The sequence below is a fragment of the Amblyomma mixtum genome, chromosome 9 (assembly GCF_055824585.1).
Source record: "Amblyomma mixtum isolate Tamu chromosome 9, ASM5582458v1, whole genome shotgun sequence".
Classification (NCBI taxonomy): Eukaryota; Metazoa; Arthropoda; class Arachnida; order Ixodida; family Ixodidae; genus Amblyomma; species Amblyomma mixtum.
Genome location: NC_143020.1, coordinates 46,481,265 through 46,500,597, shown reverse-complemented (window position 1 = coordinate 46,500,597; position 19,333 = coordinate 46,481,265). Strand labels below are relative to the sequence as shown.

The window sequence follows — 19,333 nt, the reverse complement described above, 5'->3', positions numbered from 1 at the left end:
AAGCTCCATATGATCCAGCTGCGTTCGTACTTATAGCCTAGCCAGTGTAGTCGAGCCTTGAATAGCACAACGGTGAGATAAAAACAAATTGCTCTGAAGTTTTTCGCCTCTATTTTGGCATTCGCTTTTTCATACTTTGGCTCGGAGCTGAAAAGGTACAAACAATTGCAAAATGCACACAGGTGCCCTAGCTCCATTTGCCCTAAATCCCGAAGTTGCAGTGAAATTTAAGGGTAATTGAGCCTTTAATATGTACGAAGAATAAACTTGATTGTTTCATGATTATAACCAATGGCGCAAATAAATCTGACTTTGACTTAAATATGCTGAGGTACCTCTCCAATACCTTATTTGATGTTAAAGGAAAAAGTGTGGTTTTTCTGCAATTGGCACTATTAATTCATCATACCTGTGAGAATGTGAAATCAGTGCTAATCATGCCAGATTTCAAATTGAGGGACGCATGCAGAATTTGAAGCAAACCAGCCTTCTACTGAAAATATCGTTCTGCTGTGGGTCTGTTCTTTTGAATGGTGGCATGTATTGTAGAAACGATGCTGGATATCGATATGGAAGTGATGTCTCGTCTGAGGCTAGCTTGTGAATGACTGCCGTGGTTATGAATTTCTTGTTGCCTGGCCCACTTCGAAATGTGGTTAAACAGTTGTGTTCCATTCTGCGACCGGCTCCTTTTTGTGCCTTGCACTTTGCCTTACATGCTTGATTCTAGTCCATTTTTTGCACTGTGCTGCTGTTAAATGTGTCTTTTTACCTTGCAGCAATCTCCACATAGCTTTACCAGCAATGCCTCTTCCAAGCTGTCCAGTATAGCTGTGCCAGCCTTTCACTTGGTGCTAGGATGCCCAGCAAGCAAGCAGGCTTTTGAGGTAAACACTGAAGACATCTTCCGACACAAGTAGCTTTTATTTTCCTAGTCCACTGCTACTTGTGTGACCCCTCGTTATGTTGATTTTGCCAAGTTAGGTTGCCTATTAAGGGCTCTCTTTTGTTTTTCACCTGCTGCTGTGGCCTACTGCATTGGTGTTCGGCTACAGCCCAAAGACGCGGGATTGAATTGTGGTGGCTTCGTTTCGACAAGGCGAAATGCATATTTGCTCGTGTGTTATGCAATGTCAGTGCATGTTAAAGAATCTTTGGTGGTCGAAATTTATGCACAGCCCTCCTCATGAATGGAGCTATTGTTCAACTTTGAGGCATTAAAGGGACACTGATGGCAAGCTGAAGTTCACCTGTGATGATGAAGTTCCGCATCCTAACCACAAAGACGACACTTTTTCTGAAAGTGGAGCTTTATAAGCCAGAGAAAGCAAAACATACAATTTTCATCAGCACCGGCTGATTTCGGAAGCAAATTGCGATGCGCTGACTCCGTTTTTTTTTGGCAGATTCCAGAGGCTAGGCTGAACTGCCATTCACCTCAGAACAGTTATCATGGAGTCCTTTGTGTAGACTTCATGAGTTCAAATCGAGTGGCGGGAAAATTTTTAAATGTAATTTTTGCGCCAATCAATGTGTTGATGGCCTTTGCGCTGCTGTTAAAAACCTGGATAGCAGTATGGTATCCCATAAAACTAGGTTCAGGACTTGCAGGAAGTGGTTTATCACATTCCGCTAGCTTGTGCAAGAAACTACTTCAGGGATATGTGCAGGTGTCTTTAATGTGTTCCTGAGTGAGCACTAACTCGTTAGGGGGAAGGCAGCTTCTAATCTGGCACTACAGTGCCAATGTCGTGAGTGTAAATCATAAGATGACCCATCAGTGTGTACGCCTGATTTCTGTGACACTTCAGTGGTGTATAGAAGTGGTAAACAAATCTGTAAGGTGTTTGATGCATATCTCCAAGGCAACGGCTGTATGAGTAGCGAAGCCATTAGTCAATCTTCAACGGAAAGAATTTTCTCTTTTAGATGACGTGCTTGTATATCAGTGACAGTTATTTGTTGTCCTGCCTTTCGCTGGTGTGGGTCATGTGTGGCGCATCTTTATGCGAGCCTTCTTTTCCTTCACAAAAAATTCAATTGATAGTCGAACCTGTTTTCTTCTCTTTTCCTGTGTTGCATCTTTTGGCTGGTTTTAAATCTGTAACTGAGCTCAGACCGTGATAATTACAGCCGGTAAACAGGGCTACTGAATGTGAGCTTGGCATACATGCGTACTGTATGTGTGAAAGTGCAGTTTACAATATTCAGAAATGCTTGATAGCCTTACTAGAATCTAAAATTTTGTTGGAATTCCTATTTGTTCTCTGTTCAAGTGTCGAGAGTTTTTCCGCTTCATCGTGTGATTAGAGCCACTTTGGTACTTAAGCTGAAATCTTTTCTTTAGCCTGCATGTTTCTCACTTTTGGGGCAGAAACGTGGAGGCTAATGAAGAGAGTTCAGCTTAAAAGAGTATAGACACCTAATCTTGGTGGCATGTTTTCTTCTCTATAATGATGCGGAAGACACTACTATGCATGAATCACCATCTGGTATTCGCGTGAGACCGCTAAATAATTTATAATCAACTTTTTCTGCCATCCTGTTTCGGTGAACAATTTGACTATGGCTATGACATCAAAGAGAGGTTATAGGTCACGTGAGGCGTGGAAAAACTGCACTTATAATCGCTGCTTCATCATTTTAATTCGCTGCAGCGTACGCCAGCATTCCTTAAGAGCCAGAAGTACCAATTGTATTGCAGTTTTTCATGCCTCACATGGCCAATAACCTCGCTTTGACGTCACAGCCATCATTCAGCTGTCGAAACCGAAACAAATACAGCAGGAGAAAGAAATTTGATTATAAATTATTTAGCGGTCATAGGAGGATGCCGTGTGGTAATCCGTGTATAATACTTTATGCCTTATTACAAAGAAAAAAACACGTGCCAAACGATAAGGACAGCAAAGTGAGCTATGGAAAGAAAAATGATACGTCTAACATTAAGAGACCAAAAGGGGGCGGAGTGGGTGAGGGAACAAACGCGGGTTAATGACATGCTACTTGAAATTAAGAGGAAGAAATGGGCCTGGGTGGGGCTTGTAATGGGAAGGCAACATAACCGCTGGTCCTTAAGGGTAACGGAGTGGATTCCAAAAGAATGCAAGCACAGCAGGGGGCGGCAGAAAGTTAGATGTGCGGATGAGATTAAGAAGTTCGCGGGGATATGGTGGCCACACCTAGCAAAGGACAGGGTTAATGTGGAGACATGGGTGAGTCCTTTGCCCTGCAGTGGGCCTAGTCAGGCTGATGATGATGGTATGTGTCGCACCTGCTGCTTCGTGCTATCAGCTGGCCCATGCTTGGCCGACCAGACTAGCCAAATTTGTGATGTGGGTTTTCTATTGTACCTGCATTTGTGTACACAGAGGACTTGAATGGTAGCAGGCGATGCTGTGCATGTGTTCACGCCACAGCACACATGACCCACACTGAAAGCTTCTCTGCCTTTAGTAAGACAGCTGCATCAGTCTGGGGCATAACGTATCCCAGTGCTAGAGTATGAGTAAATTGCTCTGGAATTTTAATCTGGTATCAGGTAGCATAGCGCAAAAGAAGGCTAGCGCGGCTGCCTAATATTCTCTTGGGTAGCTGTGTTGTATTTTCAGTGCCTGTTAGTGTAATCCGTGAAAGTTCAGTGTAACCCATTCGTTTCGATGTAAATTAGGAAGTCCTTAGAGCCCTGTACTTTTTAATGATAATAACAAGGTAATGCAGTAATTCAATTGTACCTGTTCTCTTTCAACACAGTAAAGTGCTGCTGGGTCGAGATCACAGTTTTACTTTGTAGGTGTGCTCAGGCTGTCATCATCATCATCAGCAGCAGCAGCAGCCTGACTACACCCACTGCAGGGCAAAGGACTCTCCCATGTCTAACCCTGTCCTTTGCCACTTGCGGCCACTGTATCCCCACAAACTTCTTAATCTCATCCACCCACCATTTTTTCCTGTGTATGTGTCTTTTCGCCATTCTGAAATTCTATCATACAAATGGATTGATGCATGTAGTGTCAGGTGCGTAATGTGATACCACCAGCTCACCCCAAGCTGTGCTCAGATTTGCCTCATTGCTGCTGGAGCAACAAGGCAGGCTTGAGGCTGAGTGGTGCAAAAACATGATTTTTCAAGAATGTCTTTGTGGAAATTGCAATTAATCATGTGAATTTGCTTTCATTTTAGGAGCTGCACACAAGCTGTGCGCCTTTCCATGCTGATCATGCTGGCCAGGTACGCTTATGGTTACATTACTAGGTTGTTTTCATAATGGCAGTTGTGGATTTCTGTGTGGTTTTAAAACATAAATTGTATAAGTATTTGGCCTGCCACAAACGTATAGTGGTGCATTCAAGGCCAGTGTTACAAAGGGATGTTTTGATTGCTGCAAGAACTTGAAGGCCCCTGTGTGGTCACTGTGGAAGGCCCCCTCCCTACTGAGGAATTGCTATTTGGGTTACTCAGTCAATTGGCAGAGGAATAGTGTATAGAGATAAGGGATGGAAGAATGCTTCCAACTAAAGAAAAAAATCCAGCAAGCAGTCATAGAAGCAGAAGTACAAAAATGGCAAGGCTTTCTCTAATTTACATAGAATCTTTTTCACTTAGACTTCTTATTACATACAACGGCTGATGCTTGGCTTACACACATATTTTCTTTAGGTATGCAGTAGGTCTCACATTCTTGTATGATATGGTCACGGTGCCAAAAAATGATGGTGGTGTTAGAAAACTCGGAATATAGAGGAATTTTATTGCTGACCTTATGGAGAACTATGGTATTTAAGGAAGACAGCTGGGCTAGTTGGTGTTTAGATTGAGAGGACATAGTAGTAGCGCTTAAAAAAGAAGGACGACAGGGTAGAGAAAGACAGCACAGACGCTAGACATCAACTGTGCCGTCTTTCTCTACCCTGTCGTCCTTGTTTTTTAAGCGCTACTACTATGTCCTCTCAATCAAAACTATGGTAGCTGTGCAGTCGTTATAAATGTCTTCCAATATTTTCACATAACATTCTTCTACACCCTGATTCCACAATGCCTGCATGACAGCTGTGGTTCCACCGAGTCAATTGCTGTCTGGTAGTCAATGAAGGCTATATATAGGGGCTGGTTGTATTCTGCCCATTTCTCTATCACCTGATTGATTGCATGAATGTGGTCTCTTGTTGAGTATCCTTTACGAAAGCCTGCCTGATCATTTGGTTGACTGAATTTGAAGGTTGTCCTGACTCTATTAGTGATTACCTTAGTAAATACCTTGTAGACAATGGATAGTAAGCTGATCGGTCTGTAAATCTTCAAGTCCTTGACATCTTCTTTCTTATGAATTAAAATAATGTTCGCATTCTTCCAAGCTCCTGATATGCTCGTGGTCACGAGGCAAGCGTGTACAGGGTGGCTAGTTTCTCTAGCACAATCTCTCCTCCGTCCTTCAACAAATCTGCTGTTATCTGATCCTCACCAGCTGCTTTACCCCTTTGCATTGCTCCTAAGGTTTTCTTTACTTCCTCCCTCGTTACTGGCGGGATGTCCCATTGCTATGCTCTACTGCCTCTCTCCGTAACGTTCTGGTTACATTCACTACTGTAGAGATTTGTGCAGAACTCTTCGGCTACTTTAACTATCTTATCCATATTGCTTATGACATTGCCCTCTTTGTCTTTTAGCGCATACATCTGGTTTTTACCTGTGATTAGTTTTCTCTTCACTGATTTTAGGCTACCTCCATGCTTTAGAGCATGCTAGGTTTTCTCCATGTTAAACTTTCTTATGTTGGCTACCTTGCACTTATAAATAACTTCGATAGCTCTCCTAGTTCTATTCTATCTCTGAAGTTAGACGTCCTCATGCTTTGGCGTTTCTTCATCAGACCTTTCGTCTCCTGAGATACCTTGCAGGTATCCTCTCGAAGGATCTGACGACCTACTTCTGCAGCACGCTCCAATGAATTTAAATATGTATTTAAAGATAACAGTTGAGGTGGGAGATTGAGCTTTGAGATTTGCACTTCAACTCGGGAGTTATGCCGCTGCTACACAGAATACTTGATCGCCGTAGAGATATTTCATCATCTCGCACCAAGCTGCTGTGGCGCCACTGTCACAGTTGATAATTTTGCTGGGAAGCTGTTGTAGCGCTCACACAGTTTTGAAAAGGTGGTATTCATTGTTTTTGTGCTATTGGCAACAGTGATAATATGCTTGCTGCAGTGTTTTGTGGCTAGCCTTCTTTTTTTTAGTCAAATAAGTTGTAAATTTCATGTTGAGTATTCTTTCAGCGATTAAATTGCTTTGATTTTATTGCTTAGTGTATAGTTGCGAGTGCTCCATGTCTGAGTGCAAATTTCTACCACTGAAAAGCCTCAAAATAATAATAGATGTTCACACTGTTCTAGGGACTCAGTGGCTATTGGAAATGCCCATTTAGCTGTATTCAAGTGCCACTGAGTTAATAGCCATTTGAAAGCCTTCAAAATGCCTGTGTGACACGGTTATTAGATTTTGTGCAGGTTTGATGCTGAGCAGTCTGCGTGCTTGAGTCGGGTTTTCCAGTGTCTGTATTTCAAACCTGAAACTTTTCGAAATCATCGTTAGTTCATTAATGGAAGAAGTACTTGTGCCCTTTTCTGGAATTTCCAGAAAACAGATTAACTGAATTTTTTTGCATATACTCCTACCTTTTCGCAGGTGCTGCATAGTGAGAACCTGTATCAAGACTCCAACCTGCTGGACTTGGAGAAACTGAAGAAATTGTTTAGCCACTGTGTGGCACCCATCATGAGGGATGTGGCATTAATAAAGCCAGTTAAGGTGACCTTATCTATGTCCTTTTGCAAGCATGCTACACACATGAGAGCCATCCCACGAAGCACCGTTTCTGCAAAGTTTGTTATCTCACAACATGCATGCTGAATGAGGCAGTGACAGACAGATGAGGAGGCCTTAATGCAGTACATTAGCGTACCGTGTTGAGCAGTGATGTAGGAGCCTTGCAGCCATGCAAGGTATTATCGGCATCATGATGGTAACTCCATTAGACACTGTCTAGTGCTCTGTGAGCCAGACTCGGCTCTTGAACATTCTGGGACTCACCCTTGGCTCTCGGACATTCTGGAAGCCTCACCCGGCTTGCGCATATTACGCGAGGATGTCTCCTGCTGTACGAGCCTTACGCGGCTTGCGCACTTATGTGAGAGATGTCTCGCATTTGCGAGCTTGCTCAGCTTGCGCAAATTATGTGAAATATGTCTCGCGTTCTGCGACCTCGTTCAATCGTCGCATTTTGCGTGGCAATAAACACGCAAAGATAGGCACGCAGAATTCACGCTCAATATTTTCAATAGGGGTGAGAGTTCCATTGAGGAACACCTAAAGGGCATTAGGAAACTTTTGCGTTGGTGTGAACAAGCAGGAGACCCCATTCTAGCGATAGAAACCTGGTTTAACAAATAAAGTTCTTTTGTTTTCACTCTTTATCAAATAGCAGTAAAAATAAAGAAATGGAATGTCCCTGAAGTTCTCCTCTATATAATGTGTAAGCAGGCGTTTACGTTAATGCTCTTTTCTTAATGAGGAGAGTGACTACATACATGTCAGTAATCTTGTTTTCTTACAACAACAACAAAAAACAAATATCTAAAAGAGTTGTATGGTAAAAACTTCGTACGGAAATTTAGAATCAAAACAAACAAGGGGCAGAAACATCTAGCAGGCATTAAGAACCAATTTTTTCAGCTAGTGAAGTTCGCGCTAGGAATATGTCTTAAACTTCGTTTGATGTGCCGCTCTTATTAGTTGTTAGCATAGCAAAATTTATACCTTGAACTGGTTCATCCGCCTCCGCTCTCGTTTATTCTCGTAGAGGGCGTATTCTGTATTTTCCGCTTGGCGTTTTGTAGAAATTTGAAATTGAAATCGCCCGAAATGCACAAACAGCTGAAGCTACCAATTGCCCTCGGCACCTTTGTTTAGCAATTCTAGGCGCAAGTACCTTTTCTCATACCTCGCGATTCTGGACGGAAGCATTTTTGAGCTGGAAGCCATTTATGAACAAAATTTTTTCATATCAAATTTCACCATAACAATCATTATATTCGTAGATCACCGCACAGAAGTGTTGTACTTTTTTTCTATTACGGTTCTTGCTGTCATCAAAAGCATTCCCCATCGGTTTTCTAGGCAGCCTTAATTGTACGATGCGATCGATGGAAACGGTTTTAAGATTTCGCTACATATCAGAAGAATGAACCATTGCCTTTAACATTTCCATGAGAATATCTTAAAATAATACAATTTTCAAAACTTTTGTTCGAGAGTGTTTGACATGTTTTTGCTAAGGAAATCTCTGGCAAGGAAGCTACTTATGATCTTAGTGCCACAAAAATGACAAAGTAATGTTTAATTATGTTGCACGTCTGATGAAGAATAGATACATACGATTTCCAAGCCGTCTTCCAGTGGATTTATATAAACAGATGCCTTCCGCTCGCTGTCATGGTATAAGTTCTTTTCCAGTAGTGCTCCATTTACCTGTTAAAGAATAAGGCAAAATACTACCAGTGAAAACTTTTCTTTCAGTACAATTCTAGAAGCAACCATTTTACAGAGGAGGCTAGTGAAAAATGGTGGTAAATTTATATCAGTAAGCAATAAATAAACTTAATTAAAGGGATCTCCAAAAGCGGACTTGGTCATCAAGCACATTTCTCTGAAAATATTTTCCTCCTGCTTCAAGTAGTATAAAAAAGGCCTGTTTTTCTTTTAACACAAAAACTCCTGTCTCCGTGTGACTTCCAAGCTTACGGTTGACATCGTAGCAATCTTACGTTTTTAAAAAGTTTAATCCTGTCATCTCGCAATCACAAGGCAGAGTCAACTTTCCGGCCTTAATGTTTTCTTACTTCATGTGGCAGTTGAGTACAGTACACCATTATTTGCGAACATTAGTCATTCTAAGTCGTGCAATATTACGTTTCATAGATGGTTACTTTATTTTCGTCATTCAAAGACTTGCACGAATTAAACAAAATGTGCGCTGGAAATGTAGTTAAAACAGAACATTCTACCGCAAAAGGGAGAATTGTTGGGCCAGTTGGTTCATGATGAATATCGAAATCAGAGTGAAACTCGGCACAGACAACGCAGCTGTGCGGGTTGTTTCTCTTCTTTGTCCTTTATTTCCCGCTGTTTTTAACATTATTAGAACATTCTATTCACTTCTGATGTTCCAATGAACATTTCGCACCGTTTTCTTGTCCAAGTTAGGAATTCAGGAGCACTTGTTGGCCTCATGAGAGCATTGTTACGACGAAGATGCAGTTTACCGCGATTATTTTCATAATTTAAGGCAACGACAGTATGCCAGCTTTGCTAATTTTGCCTTAAACAACAATTCATTATGGCTACCAAGATTAAATTTCATGTGACGGCTTTGTTTTAAAATTTCATTGCTTTTAGGCTGATGATTGCTTGCCAGACGTGTGTATTTGAAGTTCTTGTTAACAATCATTCGCTGATCTCATTAATTTCTGAGAAAGTAGTGTCAAATGAATCTGTCGTTTATGGCTTAGGGGGTTTAACACCACAAAGCGACTAAAGCTCGCACATTACATGGGCATCTGGCATTTCGCCTCTACTGAAATGCGACCGCCACGGCCGAGATCGAACCTGCGTCTTTCGGGTCGGCAGGCGAGTGCCGTATCCACTGAGCCACCATGCGGCTTCTAAATAAAATATATTTGCAGAAAGAATTCCAGAAAGTAATACTGACTTAAACAAGTAACAGAAACGCGAACTGTGGTTCATTAAAGGAGTGCTTTCTCTGATGCACACATCAGCAAGTTGCATGTATGCGCCTAGTGTTAAACGCTTGCAAGCGCCTCTTGGTATATTTGCTTCTGAAATTCTTTTTCATCTTCCAAATGCAAATTGCACGTTACAACTTGAAATTGCAATAAAAAGAACAACCGATCCGTCAATTTTCCTTAAATACTTCCCAATATTTTTTAATCACTTCACACTGCTAAACCAAACCATAAATATTTGTAGATGAATTATCTGCTGGTTAGGTCATGCAGAAAATTTGTTTCGAAAATGCCCACCAGAGAAAAGCACAGAAAGAAATTAACAATCATAATGGTAATACCTGAGCGTAAACATGTAGACTGACGTGCCACATGAGGTTTCAATATTTACAGTCTTTCCCAGTGGACATGAAAAACACCAGAGTAATGACATGGATTGTGCAAAATTTGTTTTGAAAATATGACTGGCATTTACAAAACAATCCATAAAATACTCGGCATTTGAAATGATTATAAATTACAGCACAATTCATGAAAAGAATAAAGAAGCGAGCGTGTAAATATAAAATCCTGATTGATTGTATGGAGCTCTGGCATTCATGCCAGCAACCATATTTTGTAAGTCCTTGTTTGACCAATCATTCTCAAGTCTATCATTGGCCGGCTATCGTCAATTAGCGCACAGACGCGAACTAGGTGTGCAATTCGTCATCAATCAGAATATAGTTATTAATAAACAGAAATTCTAAAGTGTTAACCAGAGGGTGGCAGTTATGGTAAGTTTTCTCAGCTCATGAATGACAGTTTACCAATATCACTCAAGAGAAAAATGTGCAACATCTCTATTTCTTCGGTACTAGCCTATTGGGCAGACACGTGGAAGCCAATGAAAGGGTTCAGCTTACGTTAACGACAGCGCAGCGAGCTATGGAAAGAAAAATGGAAGGAGTAACGTTAACAGAGCGGAAACGGGGGAGTGGATGAGAGAAAAAACACAGGTTAATGATGTTTTAGTCAAAATCAAGAGGAAGAAAAGGGCTTGGGCGTGGCATACATTGCGAAAGGAAGATAACCGCTGATTTTTGAGGGTAACCGAGAGGATTCAAAGAGAAAGCAAGCGTATTAGGGAGCCGCAGCAAGTTAGGTTGGCAGATGAGATTAAGAAGTTTGCAGGGACCACAGCTGGCAAAGAACAGAGTTTCTTCAATACACATCGGAAAGGTATTTGCTCTGCAGTGGGATTAGTAAGGCTGATGATGATCTCCTCATCATCATCAATGGCTGCTTTTGCTTTCACGTCAGAACAGATAGCGAGAAAGAAATTTTTTTCACTTGTACTGCTGTCGAGGGAGCGTTGACGTTTGAAAAACGGTTAAAAAATATACCTAAACGATCGTACTGCATTCATTTTTGCTGCAACAAATGAGCTAAGACGCTTTATGCAGGGTGCTAAATTTTCCACGTTCTAAACCTGTGTAAGTGCATGGCTCGTGCGCATTGAAGGTATGATTTTTAAATGCGTTAAAAGCACTGCAGCATAAGAAATTTCTTCAATTTCACTTACATGCGCAATCGTACTTAACGGTTTGATTGAAATCTGCGACCGCGTAAACCCTAAACGGCTCGTCTCTAAAAATTGTTATAATAAATGATTTCCACTGTAACGTGCGAAAAACCAATTCGAAAACAAAATTTGCGAAAAAAAATGGTGAGTCTATATTTGTGTTATATAATATTTTTATGTGCTCTTTCTGTTGCTCTGCCAAAAGTACTGATTACTCCCAGGCTTTTATTTCAAACGTATACGTGAATGCTGTAGCTGTGTTAAACCGCACTCACGACTATTGAGTCAAAGTCGGTGCCAGTTGAAGAAGTGATGTAGAAGTCTTCCGCAAGGATGGAACTTTTTTGCAGGTTAAGGGTCAGGCCGTCGTGAATATGCATCTGTAGAGTATTGTCGTCCCTGCTAGGTTCCAGGATCTTCGGATATACTAGGACACCTGGGGACGTAAAAAAAAATGAAAGTTTCATGAAGTTCCAGCAATCTCACGTGCCCGAGATTTTCTCTTAGGAAAAAAAAATCACGCAGGAAGCAAAAACGCGTTACATTGTTTTTTTTCATCAGCGACGACATTTATCGATGTTACATACAGGCGAACACCACTCGAGAACAAAGAGGCTAATACCAGCCAGAAAAACCGTCCGGCCAATGACACTGTTTTACTATAACAGTCCTGCGCCTGCTGGACCACTCTATGTCGTGGCAGTAGATCGACACCAACTACTTTAGAGCCGCTTCTGACGGGAATTTGCGACTTGAGGACTGAGTGGCAGCCGGCTGTAGCATTAGGCTAATTTGTTCACGCATATCATTTCCGGTACAGTCCTCGACGAATTTTTTCATGGTTGTAAACCTGACGACTCAGATATTGCCACGTATCATTGTAGTGTTTGTTCGTTCACGCTCAAGGCTGCAGGAAAGGACTGTTATCATTTTTGTTCGTGACGCGAGAAGCGACCAGTCTAATCTCGATTGATCACAGCCATGAAAGGCTGCATCTAGGTTTTTCCAGATTACTGTAGATGATCTTGTCCTGCTATCTGGAAGTTTCCTTGCCTTCTTTAAATTGAGCGATGCCGCGAGCGGCGGACATTCGTAGTTCGAAGATTGACGAGCACGCTTGTTGCTTCAGCCGCCACCGAGTGATTCAGTTCTTTTGCGGGCGCAAGTCAGCCCAAATAAAGAGCTTCGTTTGCAAATCTTTCTGGTATCTTCCTGACCGCTGGACTGCCGTCACTACAATGTGACATTTGTTGGAGGTGCGGGGTAGCCTTCTAGGTACCGAACACCCCCAGAAAGTCGTGACGCCAGCCCTCTGAGTCATTCACCGGAGGACCTGACTCCAGTCCACCGCGAAAGCCGACGTCTGCTAGGCGACGCACCTGAGTTCGGGACTCTGCCGGACCCTACCCGGAAGCGAAAGCCAGCAGTAACAACCACCATTAGCTTGCCCCAGACGACGACTCCAATCATTCTGCTGCAGCAGCGGGTGCCACCAACCTTCGACGCTTCGCCTGGCGCCGACCCCGACGAATGGCTGGTTCAGTTCGACCGTGCGGCTGTCTTTAACAACTGGGACGATGCCATGAAAATTAGATACGTTTTCATTGTCTTGGAGGGACCAGCAAGAGTCTGGTTTGAGAATGAGGAAGGTAGCCTTACGGATTGGGAAACCTTCAAGGAGCAGCTTCTCAAGACTTTCACGAACGTCGTGAGAAAGGAGAGAGCCCAGCAGCTGCTACAGTCTCGCATACAACACCCAAACGAGACCGTTGCAGTGTACACTGAGGAGATGAAGCGTCTCTTCCGGCGTGCCGACTCAAGCATGAAGGAAGAAGAAAAGGTCAAGCTGCTTATGCGAGGAGTTAAAGACCAACTCTTTGCGGGCCTCGTACGGAACCCACCGATAACCATCGCGGAATTCGTCGAAGAGGCATTTACCATGGAAAAAACACTTGATGCCAGAGGCCGCCAGTCTGACCGCCAGCAGCGCTTTTTGTCAGCAAGCAGCCTGGATACCGCTACCGCTAACAGCGATAACCTGCGGGAGGTTATACGTGAAGTTGTGCGAGAAGAGCTCCGACGATTGCTGCCAACAGCAACGCAACCGCAGCTTACATCCCTCACTGACGTCATTCGGGACGAGGTTCAACAGGCCTTGGGTGTGACGCCGACCACCACGCAGCCTGCGGAGCCCCCAGCCATGACTTACGCCGCAGCAGTGCGCCCTCCTGCACCTCGACGACGGGACCCACGTCCCTATCGCCCTCATCCAGCTGCGCTGAACCGCCGCCCTCTCGCCCCAACCCGCCCGTCCTACGAGCATCGCACACAGCCGAGGAAATGCGACGAGTGGAGAACTCCCGACCAGCGCCGCCCACTATGCTTCCAATGTGGCGAAGCCGGCCACGTCCTCCGCCACTGCCCATACAGAAGACTGGGCATCCGAGGGTTCTCTTACGACGCTCCACGACCCCGACCCGGCCAGCGACCAGCCGAAATCGAGGAGTTTTTGCGTCGGGAAGGATACTCATCGCCGAGCATCCTATCGCGTTCTCCATCGCGATCGTCACCGCGCTATATATCTGCTAGCCGAGCCTACGCAGTGCGTGGACGCTCCCCCAGCACCCGAAGGTTAAACTAAATAAAGCAGCCTCTGGAGGTAAGGTTGCTTCTGAGCGCAAGAACAAAGATCCTCCATCGACGAAAACGCAAGACCATGCCTCAACTACGACGACTACACCGAACGACGCCGACGACGACGACGCGGCCGGACTTGAACCTTATACCACCGCCCAGAGAAGTAACGTCGGAATACGCCCACCGCAGTCTCACTGCCCGACAAAGCCCAGACCGTGCACCGAAGACAACGTGCAATAAGAAAACGCGAACAAGTGACCTTGAAGTTATGGTCGACGATCACGCGGTTACTGCCTTGGTGGACACCGGAGCTGACTACTCCGTCATGAGTGGGCCGCTCGCTGTCCGACTCAGGAAGGTAAAAACAACTTGGGATGGCCCGCTGATCCGCACCGCAGGTGGCAACCTGATTACGCCGTCAGGACGCTGCACCGCGAGAGTTACTGTAAACGGGAGAACCTATGCGACAACCTTCCTGATCCTACAGCAGTGGTCGCGAGACGTGATTTTGAGAGTGGACTTCCTGCATGAACATCGAGCGATCATCGACCTTCGATCTAAGTCGATCAAGCTTTCCACGGACAAAGCCATACCTGTTGCGACGAGCGCGACTCATCACGTTGCCTTAAACGTCGTCGACGAAGCATTGAGCGTGCCGCCCCCATCAAGTGTCCTCGCCTGCATAGGTACTGGAGACATCGAAAATGCTTAAGGCGTCATCGAGGGGAACACCCAGTTACTCCTGGATCGAGGATTGGGCGTCGCAAGCGGAGTCGCCGAAATCCGACATGGCCAAGCCCAGGTGTTGCTAACCAACTTCACCGAGGAATACCAGCATCTAAACAAAGGTACGACGATCGCTTTCCTCGACGAGCTGGCAGACATCAGAGACATATTTGCCCTACCCGACCAACCCGTAGAACCATCTGTCCAACGCCATCAACCAACGTTTGATATCAACCCAGCATTACCACGGAGCAGATAAGACCAAATACGCGCTCTTCTTCAAAAGTACAGCGATTGCTTCTAATCACCATCGAATGTGCGATGAACCCGGCTTGCCAAACACCGCATTGTCACAGACGAACACGCCCGACCACTGCGAGAGAGCCCCTACCGCATATCGCCGCTAGAACGCCAAGCTATCCGCAAGCAAGTTGAGGAAATGCTTCGTGACGACGTCATCCAGCCATCGAGGGGCCCCTGGGCAGCACCAGTCGTCCTAGTGAAAAAGAAAGACGGCACCCTTCGCTTTTGCGTCGATTACCGCCGCCTGAGCAGCATTACGAAGAGGGATGTCTACCCCCTCCCCCGCATTGACGATACACTAGACCGGCTGTGCAACGCTAAGTACTTCTCATCGATGGACCTGAAGAGCGGCTACAGGCAAATTTAAGTCGACGAAAGAGATCGCGAAAAGACTGCTTTCATCACACTAGACGGACTGTTCGAGTTCAAGGTGATGCCATTCGGCCTCTGCTCTGCCCCAGCGACGTTCCAGCGAGTAATGGATACGGTGGTCGCAGGCTTGAAGTGGCAAATTTGTCTAGTCTACTTAGATGACGTTGTTGTCTTCTTCACACGCTTTGAAGACCACCTCAGAAGGCTTCGGACCGTGCTGCAAACAATCAAGTCTTCAGGCCTAACACTGAAACCAGAGAAGTGCCCCTTCGCCTACGAGGAGCTGCTGTTCCTTGGTCACGTCGTAAGCAAGGATGGAGTTCGCCCAGACGCTCAGAAGACGGCTGCGATCGCAGAGTTTCCACAGCCTAATGACAAGAAAGCTATACGCAGATTTCTTGGATTGTGCGCTTATTACCGGCGATTCGTCAAGAACTTTTCAGCATCGCTGAGCCTTTCACCCAACTTACCAAGGCGGACGTGCCTTTTAAATGGGAAATGCCGCAAAAGGAAGCTTTAAAAGAGCTAAAGCGCCGCTTACAGTCCCCTCCTGTGCTCGGGCACTTTGATGAAAACGGCGAAACCGAAATCCATACCGATGCAAGTAGTGTGGGCTTAGGAGCGGTGCTCGTTGAGAAAAATGGTGGAGAGGAAAAAGTTATCGCGTACGCTAGCCGTTCACTGTCGAAAGCCGAAGCTTCGACGACCGAGAAAGAATGTCTCGCCATTATTTGGGCCACGTCGAAATTTCGCCCCTACCTGTGCGGACGACCATTCAAGGTTGTGAGCGATCACCATGCTCTGTGCTGGCTAGCCAATTTGAAAGATCCCTCCGGCCGCCTTGTCGTTGGAGCCTGCGTCTTCAAGAATTCTACATAACTGTAGTCTACAAATCTGGCCGGAAGCATTCCGACACAGACTGCTTGTCGCGAGCCCCCGTCGACGCAGCAAGCGAAGAAGACGAGGATGCTTTCTTAGGAGCCACCACCGTACCTTGGCCAATCCCCCCGCGTGGGTATGTGCCATTTTTATATGGTGAGGAAGAAGAAGAAGAAGCGCCAGCAGTTTCTCGCAGCAGCAGCGCTCCGATCCTGAGTTGCAAAGCATAGTTGATTATTTGAAAGGCAAGACCGCATCACCTCCCCGAGGGTTCAAGAGCCAACTCTCGTCCTTCGTCGTTCACAATAATGTCTTCCTAAAGAAGAACTTCACATCCAACAAAACAGTACATCTTCTTGTCGTGGCCAAGAATTTTAGGCAAGAAGTTATGCAGGCATGTCATGATGAGCCGACTGCGGGGCATCTCGGGATTGTTCGCACGTTGCACCGCATCCAGGAGATGTACTATTGGCCGCGGCTAGCTGACGATGTTTCCCATTATGTGAAAACGTGCCGTGAGTGTCAGCGACGCAAAACGCCTCCGATTAGACCAGCCGGACTCCTGAACTTCATACCACCTCCAACTAAGCCCTTTCAGCAAATAGGAATGGACCTCCTCGGCCCATTTCCGACTTCATCTTCAGGTAACAAATGATCATCGTGGCCACCGACTACATGACGCGATACGCCGAAGCAAAATCGTTGCCTAATGGTAACGCAACAGAAGTCGCAACATTTTTTGTCGAACAAATTCTCCTGCGACACGGTGCCCCCGAAGTGCTCATCACAGACAGAGGGACGGCATTTACAGCGGAGCTGACGCAAGCCATTTTAAAGTACAGCCAGACAAGCCATCGGAGGTCAACTGCCTATCATCCGCAAACCAACGGTCTCACAGAGCGTCTGAACAAGACCATCGCAGACATGCTCTCCATGTACATCGACGCCGAACACAAGACGTGGGACTCTATTCTGCCCTACGTGATCTTCGCCTATAATACTGCCGCCCAGGAGACAACCAGGTTTACTCCATTCCAGCTGGTATACGGCAGGAAGCCCACGACAATACTCGACGCAATGCTCCCGCACGTCGCCGCCTCGACGTCGCCGCCCACCTTCATCGCGCCGAGGAAGCCCGAAGACTTGCGCGGCTTCGCATTCAAGACCAGCAGCACACCGACGCCCGACGCTAGAATCTGCGCAGACGAGACACGCATTACAAGCCAGGTGATCGGGATTGGACATGGACGCCAGTTCGCCGCCGTGGGTTGAGCGAAAAGTTGCTGCGACGCTACTTTGGCCCGTACAGGGTTCACCGTCGCATCGGTGACCTCGACTATGAAGTCATCCTCGACGGCACGGCAGCATCTCAGCGACGCCGCCCACGCCCGGAAGTCGTACATGTCGTACGCCTGAAGCCATATTATGAACGCTAAAGGACTCGAAGTTTTCATTCTCCGTGTTTATTTTCATTTTAAAGCATCGAGACGATGCTTCCTTGGAAGGGGGGTAATGCCACGTATCATTGTAGTGTTTGTTCGTTCACGCTGAAGGCTGCAGGAAAAGGGCTGTTATCAGATTTGTTCGTGACGCGAGAAGCGACCAGTCTAATCTCGACTGATCACAGCCATGAAAGGCTGCATCTAGGCTTCTCCAGATTACTGTAGATGATCTTGTCCTGCTATCTGGATGTTTCCTTGCCGGCTTTAAATTGAGCGATGCCGCGAGCGGCGGACATTCGTAGTTCGAAGATTGACGTGCACGCTTGTTGCTTACGCCGCCACCGAGTGATTCAGTTCTTTTGCGGGCGCAAGTCTGCCCGAATAAAGAGCTTCGTTTGCAAGTCTTTCTGGTGTCTTCCTGACCGCTGGAGAGCCGTCACTACAACGTGACAATATTGTATTCTTCATTGCACTAAACGGGAACAAAATATTGAAGGAAGGCGGGTTTTGCGCTTCAGCTTCGGCAAACAAAACGACACTCCAGAGATGAATAAAATACTGCGTCGCTAAGACTAAGAAGCTTCTAAGAAGCTTGCAACCGGCTTTCATTGTTTGGCCTGATGAAAACCAAATGCCGCATGCTCGAAGCATTAGCGGTTAGGCTAGCAAGTGCTAGGGTTTGCTCTTCGGGGTGTATTTTGAGCTTGGAAGATTGATAAATGAGCTCTTAGAGAAGATTCTTAGCCACTGGAAGCACAAACCACCATAAACTGATCTCTTCATCGAAACAGTGCCCTTCCTTCCACTAATGCCTGGGCTTGGTAAGAAATTGTAAATGCGTGTAGTGTATTTTGAGGTTTTGTTAAGAAAAGAAAATTAAATTTCCCTACAAGTAAATTGATGTGCAGCCAGCCTTTGGAATTCGTCTATTTGACTTTTGGCTACTAACAGTTATTACGCTAACCGACACCGCACTGAGTTGGCTGACATTGTAAATGTGACATCAGAGTTGCTTAGCTTAGAAAATTTTCGAGATGATCACTCAATGTATGTGCTAGTGACAGCGGCAGCGTGGCACTCACGTGTGCATCATTTTACTGAACGCGAGCTGGAGAGGAGGAAAGCAATCTCTAACCCCAGGCATTGGGCATGCACAGCCATTTCCGTTTCCGTCTGCTCATTGCTGCCAGTTTCAACTGGGCTGTACTGACGCGCGCTTTATGCATTGGAGGGCAGCCTTTTTTGTTAGATTTTTTTCAGTTTTAAAGATTTTCATTGCAGTCATGAATGCCGTTCTCGGTTACAAGGGGGTCGGGGACTGCACAGATAATCCAAGAAACCGGAAGGCGATCACCGAGCGCTCTTGCGAGAATGATGCAAAGGCAGTCCGAATGCGGTTGCGATATGTTTATTCCACGCCGCTTTCCCACCGACCGTGAATCAAGCTCTCAGTAGACGCCTTGCGTAAACGGTAGAGCCTTCGCACTAATTACGAACTCTCGGAGATGTTCAACGCACTTCGTGGATGGTAGGCGCACGGAAGAAAGTCCGCTACCGGTGTTGTACCTGGTATACAAGCGCAGGGCACGTGAATTTTCTACTTTTATC

The 19,333-nt window shown here is 45.6% G+C and overlaps 1 protein-coding gene across 1 annotated transcript in view; it reads left to right on the top strand.

The window, feature by feature from the left end:
- Positions 1-322: 322 nt before the first annotated feature.
- LOC149328892 (uncharacterized) overlaps positions 323-19,333 on the top strand; it is a 71,384-nt gene continuing 52,373 nt past the window's right edge. The window contains exons 1-3 of the mRNA XM_089559130.1: positions 323-887; positions 4,183-4,230; positions 6,687-6,785. Of these exons, the coding sequence (XP_089415256.1) occupies positions 759-887; positions 4,183-4,230; positions 6,687-6,785 (276 nt within the window). The 5' untranslated portion in view covers positions 323-758. The remainder of the gene's footprint in view (positions 888-4,182; positions 4,231-6,686; positions 6,786-19,333) is intronic.